The sequence below is a fragment of the Seriola dumerili genome, unplaced genomic scaffold (assembly GCF_002260705.1).
Source record: "Seriola dumerili isolate Sdu_G_001 unplaced genomic scaffold, Sdu_1.0 BDQW01000149.1, whole genome shotgun sequence".
Lineage (NCBI taxonomy): Eukaryota > Metazoa > Chordata > Actinopteri > Carangiformes > Carangidae > Seriola > Seriola dumerili.
In genome coordinates, this window is record NW_019174404.1 from 18,573,638 (window position 1) to 18,585,309 (window position 11,672).

At 39.0% G+C, this 11,672-nt stretch overlaps 2 protein-coding genes across 2 annotated transcripts; one reads left to right on the forward strand and one right to left on the reverse strand.

Moving 5' to 3' along the window:
* The first annotated feature begins 111 nt into the window (after positions 1–111).
* ppp2r3c (protein phosphatase 2 regulatory subunit B''gamma) lies at positions 112–5,404 on the forward strand. Its single transcript, XM_022751004.1, has 13 exons — positions 112–354; positions 523–647; positions 1,003–1,107; positions 1,246–1,358; positions 1,991–2,088; positions 2,291–2,361; positions 2,495–2,627; positions 3,020–3,075; positions 3,405–3,480; positions 3,943–4,079; positions 4,449–4,586; positions 4,723–4,782; positions 4,956–5,404. The coding sequence occupies exons 1-13, from the start codon at positions 288–290 to the stop codon at positions 5,148–5,150; spliced, it is 1,374 nt and encodes a 457-aa protein (XP_022606725.1). The 5' UTR covers positions 112–287; the 3' UTR covers positions 5,151–5,404.
* Positions 5,405–6,827: 1,423 nt separating this feature from the next.
* fam177a1 (family with sequence similarity 177 member A1) lies at positions 6,828–10,819 on the reverse strand. The gene is made up of 5 exons (XM_022750551.1): positions 10,718–10,819; positions 10,068–10,253; positions 9,153–9,219; positions 8,896–8,993; positions 6,828–8,707 (listed from the first exon to the last, which is right to left on the reverse strand). Exons 1-5 carry the CDS (start codon positions 10,784–10,786, stop codon positions 8,492–8,494), a joined length of 636 nt encoding a protein of 211 aa, XP_022606272.1. The 5' UTR covers positions 10,787–10,819; the 3' UTR covers positions 6,828–8,491.
* Positions 10,820–11,672: the final 853 nt, after the last annotated feature.

Sequence of the window (11,672 nt, forward strand, 5' to 3'; positions counted from 1 at the left end):
CGTACTTGATACTGAAGAAATTGAAGAAATTTGTTGATTGCACTGATGACTTTGCAATGAATGATCGAACTGTTATTACCTATGGTATTTACTTTGCTGATTAAGTATTTCTTTTATGAGTTAAGGTTTATTTTGAAATTCAAGCTGAAATCACATTCTTGTTCAGTCATTAACTTGACGTTAGGGTAGCTTAGCTACTTTTGTATATAAGTCACTTTTACAATCTTTTCGACTTTGGGGTTAGAAACGTTTTACTGATGAAACATTAGATTAACTTCGGGGCAGATATGGCTAAAGAACAACAACCTCACTGGTCGGATATTTTGAAAAGGAGGCTAGCTAACCCTAAAAAAGGTAAGAGAGAATGTAAACTTTGGCTAACGTTGGCTAGCTAATTTTGGATTGAGTGTACCAAGCTAAAGTCGCTTTGCTAAATCAACATTAACACTTACACTTACCAGATACCTTTCATGTAACTGATTATCACTCTAAAGTTTTTTTCATGTTCCCTCTTCTGTCCAGACGAGAGAAGCGACGAGGAAAAGAAAGCAGAAGAAACTGAGCTGTTCACAAAATATTACACAGAGTGGAAAGGAGGAAAAGACAAAGACAAGTCCTACAAGAACATCCCGCGTTTCTACTACAGGGTATTATTCGAATACATGACATGTGTAAACCCAATGACAACTGTCATCATTCATGTCATTTGGATGGAACCCCATCACTAAATCCCCTGACAGTATTTGTAACAGTAAATAAACATCTTTCCATTTAAAGAAAAAAATTAAGAGCTTAGGCAATATACATAGACACTATTGCTAAAACGGTATCTCACTGGTTTGTTTTGTTCTGGTGTCATATGTTTAGTATCTTGCTATACAGTAGCTTTCCTAAAATTAATCTGATGATTTAAGCATACAGGCTTGATGTTTAATGATGAAGATGTGCAGAAGTAAAAATAACTCGGGCTGCAATGATGATGATTGTGATGATGTTCTGCAGCTACCAGCAGAGGATGAAATATTACTTCAGAAGCTGAGAGAAGAATCCAGAGCAGTCTTCCTCCAGAGGAAGAGCAGGGAATTGCTGGATAATGAGGAACTGCAGGTAAAACACACACACACGCCAACACACGGTAGTCAGATGCAATATAAGGACTTACTTCAGCATGAATCACCGCACTGTATGTTTGTGATTTTGTACCTACTTAGCTGTCTTTTCTTCTTTCTATTTTTCTTTCTGTAGAATCTGTGGTTCCTGCTCGATAAACACCAGGTGCCTCCAGTGAGTGGAGAGGAGGCCATGATCAGCTATGAAGCCTACCTGCAGGTGGGGGAGAGGGCTGGGCCCAAGTGCAAGTAAGTAACAGGAAGTAGAGGTTTACTGGCAACAGCACAATTTGCATGAAACCAGACATGCCTGTTTTCTTTAATGGAGCATGTGTGTGTTTCTTTGTGCCAAGGATTCATGCTAGATCAAAGGTTGTATCTGGAAAATCCACCTGTCATTTTGACTTTATATGCACCTGGCAGTAATGGGACTGATGGGATGGGACCTGTATGTTCAGATCTGGCAAAAACACACAACATCTCAATTGAACTGAAAATGTGATCACATACACTACCTGTGGGGGTTGTCAGAGATATATTTGGCCACATAAAAAAACAAGCTACCTAGGCAATCAATGATAATGAAAATTAACTTTTGAACCAGGAAGTGGACACATAATAAGAAGGTGGTTAATATGTCAGTGTGTATCCACTGTCAGCTTTAAAGGGTTTAAATTTATAGGAATTTGTGTTTTCATTGTGGCAGGGGAAAGAGAAATCTGATTCTGATGCATAACAGAGAAAAGTTTCATCTTGAAAAAGGGGGGTGCCAGGGGGAAAACATGTTAATGGCTGAAGTTAACAGGGGAAATGTGATCAGATCAAGGAAACTAACATAATGAAAAGTAACAGCTTTTCCCCTCTTCTCTCCTTTCCTTCAGAAAATTCTTCACAGCCAGAGTGTACGCCAAGCTGCTCCACAACGACCCTTACGGCAGAATCTCCATCATGCAGTTCTTTAACTATGTCATGAGGAAAGGTCTGGATCTTCACTTGGCTTTCTTGTTCTACCTCGTCTCTGCTCACATGTTGAACTATGTGCAAAAATCTACAATGATTATTAAGTATGGAACTGAGCAGGTGGAACAAAAACATCTCCCAGGCCAATCCACCTACCTGGATTTACCTGCACCAGTGAATATTTAGTCACTAACTCATGTCTGTTCTCTCTGTGCTTCTAGTGTGGCTGCATCAGACACGGATAGGTCTGAGTCTGTATGATGTGGCAGGACAGGGCTACCTCAGAGAGTCGGTGCGCACTAACCACAAATTACAGTTTAAGTTTTTACTGCATAAATTCAGTAGCCGCTTGTGGCAGAATCATTGAATTCAGTTGTACTGAAACTTAAACTGCTCGGAAAGGTGACACTCTTCCTTCTCTGTAGGATCTGGAGAACTACATCCTTGAGCTCATCCCCACTCTGCCTCAGCTGGACGGCCTGGAGAAGTCCTTCTACTCTTTCTACGTCTGCACTGCTGTTCGCAAATTCTTTTTCTTCCTCGACCCTCTGCGAACCGGTGAGACTGAACCCCACTGTGAACCTCGACAGTAAAACCTGCAATAATACGTACTGAAGCAAAGTGTCGTCTTGGACTGTCATCACATGTCCATACATCATGTGTAAAGGACATGCAGCAAAAACCAGTGATGTGTTTCATCAGATCAGAAGCTTTAACAATCCCTGTGGGGACTTTGGGTTGTGTAGCATCACACTGTAGGAAAGGGCCAAGAGATACAGAACACTGAGATAACAAGTAATCACAGCAACCACATATTTTAAAATGATTCTGCAAATGAAAGGACATGAGCATCTCAATGTGTGTTCAGAGCGATGCAACAACATTTCCTGTACTGAAGATGTATGTTTGTCTGCTGATTTTTTTTTTTTTTTTTTTTTTTTTTTTTTCAGGGAAGATTAAAATCCAGGATATATTGGCTTGCAGTTTCCTGGACGACTTGTTGGAGGTAGAATGTTTTTTTTATCACTCACATTTTTAATCTTTTTAAGTCCACAGTCACTTTTTTTCACAACCCCTCCTGTGTTCATTCTTTATTTAGTTCATTGGGTGTCAACACCACCAGCGGGTAGCTAAAGGACAAAAAAGGATATGCTGTAATGGGAATAGTCCACCTGAATTATGTTTCGTAGTTGTATTATAAGGATTAATGCAGTTTCGTCTTGTTCTCCTACAAGTGTTTCAGTATTGCATGGGTCATTTATATGGAAGCGATACTCCCAAAACTGTTGCTTCACCCCTCACCCTCTTCTTTCCCCTCTCCCACTGTGCTCCTAGTTGAGAGATGAGGAGTTATCTAAGGAGAGTCAGGAGTCCAACTGGTTCTCTGCCCCCTCGGCTCTTCGGGTCTATGGTGAGAAATCATCTGTGTGTAAATGTTGCGTTTCCAGTCTCAAATCAAATGGTCCCGATATTAAATGATCCTCAGGTGAATGAAAGATGTCAGGGGCCACGCAGTGCAATTCGTTTTCAGCTAAATGGGTCATTGCAAAAGTTCCTACAATGCTTAAGTTCTTTGGTCTCAATACACCAAACCCATTATTGTCTGTGTTAAATAATTTGTACATGATATTTTGTCACTCTTGGCCCAAGAATCAGTTGGATGTTGAATGGAAGTGGCGTGTATCCAAGTATCATGAAATTAAATCTGGAATACACAAATCTTTTGGTGTGTAGCAGTTGCCGTATACATGAACTGATTCTGGATCCATAACAAAAAACGGCTTGTGTGTGTGTTTGTCGGTGATCGCCTCAGTAAAGATCAGAGCCTGCAGCCTGTCTGTCATGTTAACGTCTGGATGTCCTCTCTCTGAAGGCCAGTACCTGAACCTGGATAAGGACCACAACGGCATGTTGAGCAAAGAGGAACTCTCACGCTACGGCACAGCCACTCTCACCTCCGTCTTCCTGGACAGGGTGTTTCAGGAGTACCTCACCTATGATGGAGAAATGGTAAAATCAATAACAGTATCAGCAGCAGTTGTAGTAAACATAAAGATTGGTAACGAATGTTGTTTGTCCTCTCCTTTACTCTGGGTTTTCTTTTAGTTGCTCTCCTCTCTGTTTGTTAATGTTCAGCTCAAAAAACCATATAAAGTTAATCTTCAGCTGCTCATTGAGTGAAGACGGTGTGTCCTCTCTGGGCAGCTGACGCACTCGTTTAATGACACTTTTAAAATGATCAGAATTATAAGGTATTGGTCTGGATCTCTCTTTTCCGTGCTTATGAAGTGATTGTTTTGCAGATGTTTGTGTGCTGGGTCGTAGTTGGATATATACAGTACGTGATTGTGTTTCTGTCTTTCTTTTCCTTCTTCTCAGGACTATAAGACCTATCTAGACTTTGTATTGGCTTTGGAAAACAGGAAGGAGCCAGCAGCGTTACAGTATATCTTTAAACTTCTGGATATGGAGAATCAAGGATACCTCAATGTCTTCTCCCTCAACTACTTCTTCAGGGTATCAGCTGCACACAAACACACTAATGAGTTTATAATCCAGGCATAATTTCAAACAGTCCATCCATCCATCCATCCTTGTTACAAGAAGTACAAGTACACACACACATTCACACTAACTGTGTTTTGTACTTCAGGCCATTCAGGAGCAGATGAAGCTGCACGGTCAGGAGCCTGTCTCCTTCCAGGATGTCAAGGTATATTGTACAGACACAATGTAAATGTTACAACTCGTTTTCAATCTGACGTGTTCCTTGTTGAGGCGAAAGGCTCCACCAAGCTGGACTGTGCATTTACAGTTGAGCCAAACTGAGACATGTTTTGTGGTGAAGAAAAACAAGTGGACATTGTGATCTCTGTCTCTCCTCAGGATGAGATCTTCGACATGGTGAAGCCTAAAGACCCCTACAAAATCACTCTCCAGGATTTGGTAAACAGTTGTCAGGGCGATACCGTCACCAGCATCCTGATCGACCTCAACGGCTTCTGGACCTATGAGAACAGAGAAGTGCTGGTTGCTAATGACAACGACAACAGTAACACGGCTGACCTTGATGACACCTGAGAACGATCATGAGTTTCACAGATTTCATTCCCAACAGTAACAAACATTATGTCCTGTTCAAGTGTCAGCAGGACGTTGAACCTTCACCTGCTGACTCAGGTCCCTCTGGATACGTTGCAATTGAATAACTGAACTGTGGAAAGCCTGGAATGAATGGAGGGAGGGGGTGAAAAGAAATGGATGAGATGGACGGAAGACAGAGAGCGAGGCAGGTTGCTTTGTGTAAATATTGTTCTGTGTTCCCGCAAAGAATGCTAATATACATGTTTGTGTCATTGACCTTTTTAAAATAAATATTTCCTTTTCATTCCTTTTCTGACGACGCCTAAATGTGTCACTTTTCTTTGTATCTGCCTAATGAAAGCACCCTATCATTAACAATGGAGTCAATACAGCGGACTGACTGACAATGTAATGTGAAAGGAGACACTCATGTTGATGAACCAACAGAGAATTATCATTTGATACTGCACTTCTCCTCAGCTCTACAAAGTCTTATAGTGTCTTTCAGCTCATTGTTTTGATTTTCCATCCCGCAACTTGACTCTTTTTGTTCACTCTTACCTCTCAGCTTGTTTTCAGCCGCAGCAGGCAGCAGTATAAACCCACAGTGCACCACCTGTTCAGCACCAAGCAGGAAGACAAGTAGCCAGAGAACATGGTGGAGCATTTAGGGGATAAAGAGCCACGTTTCCCTCAGGAGCCAAGTGACTGAATATTGGATTTAGTGCCAGATATGTAAATAGGCAACTGTTTGCTAACAAGTAATGATATGTCAGTGCTTTGTTTACAGCTTCTTTTTACTTCCTCCAAGTGACTAAAAAAAAAAATCAGTTATTACAGTTATAACTTACAATTTGGTCCTTAGCAAAAAGAAATTTTCCTGGCAGAAGCAGATAACTGTATTTAATGGACTTTTAAACTTTGATTTGTATGGTTGAGTAACACTTATCATATCCTCAAATATGACATTTTATTTTATTTGGATCTCAGTAAGGATTCTGGGTTCCAGTCTGAACATGAATTTTTTGATACTTCAGTTGTAGGTTACACTGCACAATACCAAAAAAAATCATTTCAAAATTATCTTAGTTCATTCTTGACATTGGGATCAATTGATCAATAGATAGATGGATGGATGGATACTTTATTTATCCCCTAGGGGAAATTCATGAGTATGAGTGATAATAATTTAATAATTTAATCTCAAGGTCAATTTACTACCTTTCAAACACATCTCACAGTCTTCATCAGTGAATGGAAGTCATTTATTTTGCATAATTTTACCCCTTTCAAGAGGAGTGTCTCAAAATTAGATTTTCACCATTAGTGTTGGGTAATAACATTTTGATTGTATTCAATAAAAATTAATCTGAGCTGCAGATGTACAGAACATGACCACAGCCTCTCTTGCCTTCAATTTAATTACACATCACACTGTTTTCATGTTGAAGGCGAATAGAAACCATGTTTTGATGCGTCATGTTGAAACAACATGCACGGCTGGGTCTTAAGACTGGGAGATTCAAAGGTTATTTAAAACTGTTAACAAATAAGAAGGAACCAGGAAGAATTTTATTAGATAAGACGGATAGGATTTTAAAACAGTTTTATGATTGTAAAGTATTTTTGTTATTTTAAGAGTAATAAATAAAAGTAGCAAAATCAACATTTTTAATGTTTCAAGGTTTTATTAACACAGAAAATATAAATATGTATTTACAGATTCAATTAGTGTTTAAGAGTTTCAGTTAAAATAATTTTTGCATATGTTGACCCTTTTTATACACATAAAAAGTATGAATAATATCCACTGTTGACTACTGTAATGAAAGACATTTACTCTGCATGGTCAGATATGTTGGTTTTTCAGTTACAGTGAAGCCTTTTTAAAAATCTCTTTTTGAAATGGAAAATTTTGAAAAGAGCAGTGTAAATTTTCTTGGGGGTTGAGGCTACAGTGTGTGTGCGTCTGGTTTACTCCTCACTACACACTGCTGCTCTGCTCTCTAAGGAGATCTAAGGCCTGTCCCCACAACACGCAGCCACATCAGTGGATAAAAATAATTAATAAGAAGCTTCTGACAGCTCAGGCAAGGACACTTAAAGAATAAACTCTCAACACACTTGAAGGTACAATCAGTGTATGGGAGCAACTCTACTTCCAGATCAGCAATAAATTTGAGAACTAGTGGATTTTCTAAGATTTGGACTATATTGATTTTACTACTTGGTCTCCATTAGCTGCACAGCCTGTTTCATTTTTAGCAAAACAATTAGTACTTCATGCAAGTTGTTTTTGTTTTTAAACCGATTCAAGTATCGTCACAGAGACACATTTTACATTGTGACAATAGAGAGTGAAGAAAGCTGCTAGCAAATTCTTTGAGGTTAGTCTTGAAGTCAATTTTAACAACAGACTGTGGCTTCATGCCAAAGCCAACTGACGCACAGTGGCTCCAGTTACTCCAAGACTCAAGATGTTGGAAGATTAGGATCATAGGAGCACTTAATATATATATATATATATATATATATATATAAACATCATACATAGTAAATGACTTCTTGTACTAACCAGCCCTTAGTTTGGCCATGACACAGAGATCCAAAGCAAACAAATCTGCATGTATTGGACCATTCATTCACAGTAAAGGAGTGGAGGTCCAGATATTACATGTGTCCAGTTCAAACAGCAGGGAGGTATTCATGGACTACTTAATAGAGGGCAGAGGTGGAAGGGTTGTGAAATGTATTTGGACAACATGTTGACCTTATAAATGACTGTTTTGATGAAACATTTAATAGACCTCATTTTTTGTCCTAAGTAAAGTCAATGCCACTAATTCCTCTTCATAACTTATTGAACTTATTATTTTCTTGTATTTCCTAATTCCAGACATAACAATAAAGCAACGACAGGCTGAAATGCAGAGTACAATAAGAGTACAGCAGCTCCGGCTACTGATGTCATCACTACCTGGTGATTTGTTCAGCAAGTCAACAACTATCCAGCTCTACTACACTTTACAAATAAATTCCTATGCCACGTCTAGATAAAAAAAACTGAAGTGAGTTGAGCGTTGTCCCATTCTGGTCTATCTTGTTAAATTACATGTCTCAGTCTTGCATACATTTGCACACTGTACATAAATTTACATTCAAAGATAAGGCTAGTGCAGCCACTTCCACAGCCCTTTTAATTTATCCCTGCACTGTGTACTAAGATCTATTTTTATAAAATAACATAGAAAAATAACAATATTATTAATCTATCCAGCTAAGTAAATTAAGGTTTTGCCTGATATAGAAATATGCAAATGTTAGAGGTTTGTCAGTTTTCAGGAGGGAAGAGGGGACGGGACTCTGTTGGTGTCTGAGGCACTGAGAGGAGACTCAGGTTCAAGCTCAAAGCTGATGTTTACAAAAGATGCTCCAGACGCCTCCGGCTGCTCCACAGTAGCAGGATGAGACGCATCCTGCTCGCCTCCCCGCAGCTCTGCAATCCGACGCTCCGCCTCCTCAGACAGACGGCTCTCCTCCTCTTCCTCCTCCTCCTACAGGAAAACAGTGTGTGTAAGTGTTTAATACTTGATATATGAGAGTTAATGTTTGTGTTTTTCCTTTAAGGTGTGACTTTATTCATGTTTAATTATGAGATTGACATATGAGGCTCAAGGTTGTGTGAGTGTGTGTGTGTGTGTGTGTGTGTGTGCGTGCGTGCGTGCGTGCGTGTGTCCCCTACTAAGTTCTTCATACGGTAGTACTCATCGATAGCATACTGGTATTTGGGAGTAGTGATGCCAAAAAGAGAGGCCAGTCTCTCTCCCATGTAGTCACACACTGCAGTAAACACACACATATTCAGTACAGGTAACTTCAAACACTTGAAATACTGTGAAAACTCATGACATTTCAGGATTTCCATGTCTAGTAAAAAAAGAACCGTCAGATCTGATCCTTGCTGGCATGAATGACTGATCTTACAGTAGACTACTTTACCTGAGATGGTGGAGGTGGCCATTCTCCACATGTGGAACCAGAAATATGGACCCCACGTCAGTTTAGCCTAAAATACATATGAAGAGAAACAGGACAATTACACCACACATCTGCTGGTAAAACACAAAAGAACAGGTTAGACATAAAATTACCTCTCAAGCATCAATATAGGACTTAAACATTCAAGTTGGCAGCCTGGCCTTCTTCCCATTGCGCTATACATCCACACTCTTTTGCCTGATGTTACCTGTTTAAAATTTTTATTAAGATTTTTTGAGCATTTAATGTCTTTCATACAACGTTGACTGAAGTGACAGGAAATGAAGGTAGTGAGAGATGAGGACAGACATGCAAGAAAGGTCCCTGAATGCAAAGGAGGGACAGTTTGATTCACAGTCAACCCGTTAAATCTCTAGGCCACCAGGGCACCCTTGGGAAAGATTGTTACCTGGGGCTCAGAAAGTGAGGCTATAGTTCATAACATATATAACTGCAGTGCTTGGTATGACTTTCAGTTCAGTTAACACACTTGCTACTGATATTTCTTTAAGAGGACAGCATTGCCATCTACCACTTTGTATTTCTTGAAAGTATCCTTTGCAGTAGCCAATGTTAGAACTTATTATATCATACTATCCTGGTTAAGGGCCTTATACATAGTCAGTAAAATTTATATATTCAGACTTAAGTTACGAGATTAATGGCTATAGTGGAAATTGATTTTAAAAAGTGATCAGCCATTTATATTTTGAGAAATTGAATAAATATAAGCGATGTCTCCCCACACAGGCCTGAAGAGAGGATTTCTGTCTGGCAAACACCACAGGATTGGCCTGATAACTGAGGCTGTTCAGTGTCTATAAAATCCACATGGTTTCTGTAAAATGACTGTAAAACTTTTTGATCTCAGCCTACCGGATCTACAGGGATGACATCTTTCTTCACGGGATCCTCTTCTTCCTCCTCTTCATCAGTGCTATACTCCTCCATGGTCTCTCCGCTGGCAAAGTAGATGGTCCTTCGGGGAACCTTCACTCTCCCCCGACTCCCCGCAGAGTCTCCCATCTCCACACTCTCAAAGTCTGTCGTCCCTCCTGGACTCTGACAGTCAAAGACAATGCATGTATATCCTCTCATCACCGTGATTATTATAGACTGCTGGGTTTTGAATGATTTGTAAATGCGTGAGTGCCGACAGCAAGGCACAAATATAACCAGTTTGACGTGCCCTCCTTCACTCTGTTGGATGCAATTAACAAATAAAATATAAAATACTTCCTTAAATAAATTATTCAAATACCGTCACGTGTAGCTGTGTTATTCATATCCAAACTGCTAAACATGGAGGTAAGAAAAGTAAATCATCCTAAATTCTTTGACAAAACCCTGTTACCACAGCTAAACACTGGGTCGTTAGTTAGCTTACTTTAGCTAACGTTACTTTGTGTTTGTTGACTGTTAGCTGGGTTATCAGCTGAGGAAGTAATTAGCTATTTTCCAAACAAGTCTTTGTTTTATCATTCACAAACACGAAAAGTGACGAAAGTTGTATCGTACGGACTAACCTTTTCAGTTTCCATAGTTTGTCCCAGGGAAACGTTGACACTAGTTAAATACAACGACAAATCTGCCATCTCTGTCAGTTCCTCCACCTCACCACGACCCGGTTGTCCGTATTCTGTCAGCAACACTTCCTGTCTGATTTCTTCAAAATAAAATAGAGCGGTTTATTTGACAACAGCCAGTACTTAACAATGTTGGATTTGGTGGAAACTCTTCTGTACAATAAAAATTCTCCAGTGTTGGAAAGAGTATTCAGATCCTTACTTAAGTAAAATTAGCAATACCACAATGGAAAAAATATTAAAGTACAAGTAAAAGCCCTGCATTTAAAATTTACTCAAGTAAAATTACAGAAGTACTATCAGATAAATGTACTCTACAAATAAAGGTACTCGTAATACAGAAACAAGGCTCCTGTGAGAGTTATATTATTAGGTATTATATTTGTGGATTTTTAATACTGATGCATTCATGCGTGAGTGCCATTTTACTATTGTAGTCTGGCAAAGCTACTTTTACTACTACTTTGCTACTTGTTGCTATACTGTTAGTAGTAGTAGTTTAATCTATAAGAATGGGACGTCTATCATAAAAACATCACGTTTTCATTGTAAAATCTTAATCTGAAAATTAAGACACATGGAAAAAGATAAACGGAAAAAAAGATAAACTAACAATTGTCATTATTGTCAAAAATATTTAGAATTTAAAAATTATACACAGTGGGGGGAAGAAACACTACTTAAATACTGTACTCAACTACTATTCTAAGGAACATCCTTAAGTATTTTAATTTTATGCTACTTCTACTCCACTACATTATATAAGCACAGTTAGTAGTTACTTTACTCACATTAAGAAGAATATACAATGAGGACACACAAAATACCATGCATTTTTATAAAGTAAATCAAACCAACCAACAGCACATAGAATAGAGTTAGTTCCACCACAAAC